Source organism: Zingiber officinale, chromosome 10A, assembly GCF_018446385.1.
Source record: "Zingiber officinale cultivar Zhangliang chromosome 10A, Zo_v1.1, whole genome shotgun sequence".
NCBI classification, from domain to species: Eukaryota; Viridiplantae; Streptophyta; class Magnoliopsida; order Zingiberales; family Zingiberaceae; genus Zingiber; species Zingiber officinale.
In genome coordinates this window covers 66,558,372-66,564,655 of record NC_056004.1, presented here as the reverse complement: position 1 = coordinate 66,564,655, position 6,284 = coordinate 66,558,372, and the positions used below count along the sequence as shown (strand labels likewise).

Sequence of the window (6,284 nt, the reverse complement as noted above, 5' to 3'; positions counted from 1 at the left end):
GAGGACCTAAACATCATGTCTCCCGGTACACTACTCTTCCATATAATTTTGACTCACGGAGGGCCTTGTTAATTTATTGATCAAGTTTAGAGACAGGACAATCCTTCTTTATGTTTTTTTGAAGTGCATTGATTAATCTCCTTATAATAATTTTATATTTGAATCAATATTTTGCATAGTAGCAATCTCCTAAATTTTTTTTTTATATCCGGCTATTCACCTATGGCTTTTTATAAATATAGGTATATAATTGTATTAGATAACGTCCCTCGTAACCCTATCCTCATATTATATGATAAGAGAAGTAAATCATAGGCTAAATTTACAACTGAGTGCTAAGTGGCTAGAGTAAAATATAGACATATAAAGCTCAACCTAGAGCGGTGCTATTTGCTTGTACATGTAATTGTCTCATGATCCATTAATATCCTCACAAACCATGCACTCTCTCTCAGTCTCCGGCCAACCTTCGCTGCTCTGTCAATTGGAATGGAAGAGCCTCAACCAGGTCCCTGACTCCCATATATGGCCGCCCGATCTCCTCCACCACCATCCTACTTCCAATATCATCCCTCCCTCCTCCTCTATGCCCATCATCGACCTCACCGCCGCTGATTCTGTTGTCATCCCCCTCATCGGCAGAGCATGCGAAACCTGGGGTGCCTTCCAGATCACAGGCCACGGCGTCCCCCTCAGACTGCTAGACCTCGTGGAGGCTCAGACGTGTCGTCTCTTCTCCCTGCCCTCCGCTCACAAGCTCCGCGCACAACGCAGCCCCTCCGGCGGCGTCACCGGATACGGACCGGCTCTTATCTCCTCCTTCTTTTCCAAGCTCTTCTGGTCCGAGGGCTTCACCATCGTTGGCTCCGCTCAAGAAGACGCCCGCAAGCTCTGGCCCAACTGCTTCAACGACTTTTGGTACGCGTGTTTGTGTGTAATCGATGCCCACATGCACCCTTCTCTATAGACTGTTAATTAATTGCATGAGTTGTTTATGTATTTTTGTTTTATCGATTGTTCTATCACTACCGATTGCAGTAGCGCGATGGAAGAATATAGCAAGGGGATGAAGGATCTATCGCGGAGAGTGATAGTGCTGATGTTGCGCTCGTTAGGTCTCAGTGAGGAGGACATAGATGAGGTCGGGCCACTAAGAGGCCATGACGAGGTGGAGCCCGTTCTGCAGCTCAACTACTATCCGCCCTGTCCGGAGCCTGACCGAACCATGGGCCTCGCTGACCACACCGATTCCAGCCTTATAACCATCATCCACCAGAGCAGCTGCGTGACCGGATTGCAACTCCTGCACCACGACGAGTCCGACAATCCTCGGCCCCAGTGGGTGGAGGTGCCACCCATTTCGGGGGCATTGGTCGTCAACGTTGGCGACCTCTTTCATATAATCTCCAATGGCCGCTTCCACACTGTCATTCACCGAGCGATCGTCGACCGCACCTGGAGCCGCATCTCGGTGGCCTACTTTTGCGGGCCTCTGGCCCATTTTAAGGTCGGGCCCATTCAAAAGATCGTTGATCCGAATCAGGGTCCGGCTTATCCAGGCATCACATGGCCCAAGTACTTAAGTCTTAAGAAGAAACTCCATAACGAGACGCTCGCATCCATAAGATTGCCCTTGGCTGCTAAGAGACAGGACGACGAGAAGAAAGTATTATAGAATGGAGTGGGCTGGAAATGGCAGTTGTTCAATGAAAAACCTTGAGTCAAATCCATAAGTGCAGCTTATGTGACTGGATAGAGTATTAACAATCGTGATTTGATATGATATGTGTGGAAAGCATTTCTTATTATTAATTTATATAAGGGTATCTAGTAGATGCCAATAAGTGTGAAAGAACCCTTTGACGGTAAGATTCGATGAACTTTTTTATGAATTTAGACACGGTAACGCTACACCCAAAAGAAAGATTTAGCTTTTGTTGTTAAGAACAAGAAGGTAAAAGAAAGAAAAAAAGAAAAAGGAAATAATTGATTCAGATTCCAAGTCCGAATCTAAAAGATAGGATGATATTTCTATTAGTTAGAGTCCTAAAGTCAATCATTTGATAATTGTTATATGGACTCGTTGTATCATATTCTTGTATATAAATAAAGACATTTATTTTGGTTATTATACTTACTTGTATTGGTGCCAAATAACTAAGTATAATAGCGTCCTTGAGTAGAAGGTTCTTACCTATATTAATCGATTGGTTGAATCGATAGTGAGATGATATAAGGAACACTACTCTTAATCATTCCTAGTCGAGTATTAATATTCAGGGACAATATTAATGCGACGAGACTAGCATGTAGTCAACTCGATGACTTGATCTCACAAGTCATAGATATGGAGATATCAAGTTGACACATGGATATGCATTAGAGAATGCATACTGAATGATCCGCCATGAGAAAATATCATAGATCGTTATATAAGTGTCATATACTTTCTCATGTGGCTATTAGTATGACTACTAGTCCTTGGACCTGAAGTCACCATGGTTCCCTACATAAGGAGTTACGTACTTTGGCTTCGTCAAACGTCACCCGTAACTGGGTGGACTATAAAGGCGATTACTGGGTATGTAACAAATTATGCGGAGGGATGTGAGTGATGTAGATGGGATCTATCCCTCCTATATGACGGGAGTGACATCGATATTCTTGATAGAGTGAGACCACTAAGTGCATGACCATGTCCAAATGAGTCAATATGAGATATTGAGCTCATTTGATTGAGTGAGTCTACTTGGAGTTCAAGATTTAGATTGATTAGAGGATGACACGGTCTATGCCTCATATTGATCAATCTATATGTCTAGGATAGAAGGACAATGTCATATATTGTGAGGAGTCACAATTAATAGTCACAAGGTGATGTTGGATCTCAACATTCTTGTAACTTGGGTAGTAATGATGTGTTGCTAGATACCGCTCATTACTTATGCTTCTAAATAGGTTTAGGAGCATTGCCAACGTTACAAGAACCTATAGGGTCATACATAAAGGACAATTAGATGGAGATTAGGTTCATTTGATGAACATAAAGGATTAGGTTCATGTGATGAACCAAATTGGATTAAGAGTAATTCAAATTGTGCTAATTGAGTTGGACTCAATTTGGTTCATGTGTTAAGTGAGTCTAATTTGGACTTAGACTCATTTAATTAATTTAATTCAATGAATAGAGATTCATTAAATTAAAATTGACTTGAACTAATGGTTAGATTAGATCAACCAAGGGAGAGAAGTGGTCAAGTTTGACTTGACTTAAGTAGGAAGATGAAGAGTCAAGTTTTGACTTGACTTTGACTTGACCAATGCCACATCATCAAGGCTTCTTCATTTGGTCAAGTTTGACTTGACCAAATGCCACCTCATGGGAGTTACCAAGAGTTGTGTAACGCCCGCCCTTCTTACCCAACCAAAGGCGGCGCTACGTTCGTACATGCTTCAGTTATACTATGGCAGCGGAAGAACAAAATTTTTTTTCTTTTTAAACATTCATTTTATAACATGATATCACAGATTAAATATGCATATATTGATTCTATAACTAATCATATTAATCTGTCCGAATCGTTCCTTGCCGAGCCACCACCACACACATCATTATCCGCTCCTCCTGTTGCTCCTCTAGTTCATCCAGTTCTTTTATCTGCGGTACAAGGAAAGTAAGCTGTGAGCACTCATGGCTCAGTAAGTTCCTTTCCTACTCACTAAAACCGAAAATCATCGTATATTAACATCATGCGTAATATCATAAGCATACAACGTACAAAGGTATCGTATTCATATCATCATGGCATCATATCAAATCATTAGCTAATTCAAGCACATATGCAGGCAATGCATCATGAATTTGAAAACTTATACTTGTAAGTACTTGAAATTAATATCATCATCATTGGGGATCCCGGTTTGTACCACATACATCATACGTAGGTCCAAGGTAGCAAGTCTTGAACCCTACCATACATACATACTAGTCTTACTCCATCGACCTAGGGCATCAGAAGCCCATTACTGACGAGGCCCGAGTCTTATTCCATCGACCCCGGGGCGTTTACGGAGCCCACCCTTGGTACAAACCATACAAAGTAATTTATCATGCATAACTATCATATCATATCCCTAACAATCTTTCATGCATTTCATTTTTCATTCTTCTCATTATGTATAGCATTTCATACGCTATCACATATCATGGCATTCACATAATTTCATTCTTCTCATTATGTATAGCATTTCATATGCTATCACATATCATGGCATTTACATAAATTTCATTCTTCTCATTATGTATAGCATTTCATATGCTATCACATATCATGGCATTTACATAAATTTCATTCTTCTTATTATGTATAGCATTTCATATGCTATCACATATCATGGCATTTACATAAATTTCATTGCATAACATTTCCTAGGTTTCTTTCTTTCCCTTTTTTTTTTCTTTTATTTCTTTCACATGGCCGAAACCTACCATTCTTTAGCTAGGTTCTTAAGTAGTCTAAAGCATGAAAACCTAAGTGAGTTTCATGGTAAAATTTACTAAGAAATAAACACATAAATTTAGTTCATGAACAACTTGGCCGAAACATACAAATCTTTTAACATCTTTGTATCCTACCTCATGAGCATGTTTATTTAAATTTAAGGGTATTCCTAACCCTAAACCCCTTCTTGGCCGAAACATATGGGTGGGTTTCCTTTTAGTTCAAACATCTTCTAAGCAAGAAAACTAATTACATGGTCCCTAACATTTCATAGGAAGAACCTTGTACTAGTTGAGTAAAACAATGAATTTCTCTAGCCTCTTAAAAATATTTTTGGCCGAAATTCTAGGGTTAAGTGCTCCTCTTATCAAGCATCATATAGGTATAAAAACATGAAGAAGAATCCTTTTCCATGGCATAGAAGATCTATCATTTAGTGAAGACTAGTTAAACATCACTAGATTTCGAAAGCTCTTCTTAACCGAATTTTCTCATACTTGTTTCTAGGTTTTAAAATCCTCATAAAATCATAAAAACATGTAAAAAGACTTGTACCACAGGTGAGGGGAAGCTTACCTTCTTCGCTTAAGTTTCCTAGAGTTGAGAGCTTGCTTGGACCTTTCTTCCTTGCTTGCTATGCTCGGCACCAATGGAGGAGAGGAGTGGCTAGGTCTTTTGGTGGAGAGGAGGAAGAAGAGGCTTCTTCCTCTTTGTGTTGCTCGGCAACAACAAGAAAGAAAGAAGAGGGAGGGAGTGAGGAGGAAGAGGAGCTTCCTTCCTCTTGTGTTGCTCGGCAACAAGAAGAAAAGGAGAGGGAGAGGGGGTCTCGGCACAAGAGGGAGGAGGAGAGGGAGAGGAGTGGAGGATGAATTTGAAGTCACCCCTCCATGCCTATTTATACTAAAATGAGGGGAGGAAATTTGACTTGATTCATCCTCCCCATTTATTCCTCTTCTTTATGATAGGAATATTCTAGAGATATGCCTTGTGAGTTCTCTCTTAATCTCTCTCTTTTCTCTCCTTTAATAAAATTTTCTATCTCTCCTCTTACAATATCCTCTCTTATCCCAATTGGTTAACACATGCATGCATCCACAAGAGAACCAAGGTTCAAAACTTGGTTATGTATATTTTTACTTCTTTTTACTCCCTTTTTCCTTTTTAGTAAAAAGAATCCTTTCTTATTCTTAACTACTTAGTCCTCTCTCTCCTTATCAATAATTCTCCTATCCCCTTTGGTATCCTATACATGTTCCTTACAAGAGATCCAAGGTTCAATCTCTCTTCTAACATTTTATTTTCTTTTGTACATAATAATTCGTATATTACTATATTATGCATAAATATTTCATACATATATATATTATCTCATACTTCTTCCTTTTGTCCATATTAATTTCATACCTTTTAAATCATGCATAGATGATTTATATTCTCAACTTTATTTTTCTTTCATGAAGTTTTAATCATCTAAATCCATCTTAATATTTAACTTAGAATATTTACACCTTCATTTCATTCGTACTCTCATTATCCTCACTTTATCTAGGCTTTCTAGGGGTGTTACAAGTTGTGACTCTTGATATTCCATGGGGGTTACAAGCCTTGAAGTGGCCGGCCACTTAAAGATGAAATTGAGTGCATTTGTGTGCTAATTGATTTCATCTTCTTCCTCCTCTCAAGCTCTCATCTTCTCTCCCTCTCCTCCACCTCCTTGGCTGAAACTTCTAAGGGTTCTAGCACACCTTTTAGTTGTTTTCTCCATCATTTGTTCGTGTGGAT

General features: G+C 39.4%; 1 protein-coding gene across 1 annotated transcript; it reads left to right on the top strand.

Moving 5' to 3' along the window:
- The first annotated feature begins 427 nt into the window (after positions 1-427).
- LOC122026258 (gibberellin 3-beta-dioxygenase 2-like) lies at positions 428-1,676 on the top strand. Its single transcript, XM_042584923.1, has 2 exons — positions 428-918; positions 1,039-1,676. Exons 1-2 carry the CDS (start codon positions 440-442, stop codon positions 1,673-1,675), a joined length of 1,116 nt encoding a protein of 371 aa, XP_042440857.1. The 5' UTR covers positions 428-439; the 3' UTR covers position 1,676.
- Positions 1,677-6,284: the final 4,608 nt, after the last annotated feature.

What these genes read in the sequence shown, in the direction of transcription:
- LOC122026258 (XM_042584923.1), top strand. Translation starts at nt 440, where the DNA reads ATGCACTCTCTCTCAGTCTCCGGCCAACCTTCGCTGCTCTGTCAATTG. An exon ending in AACTGCTTCAACGACTTTTG is followed by an intron (nt 919 to 1,038) that starts GTACGCGTGTTT and finishes TACCGATTGCAG; the next exon opens with TAGCGCGATGGAAGAATATA.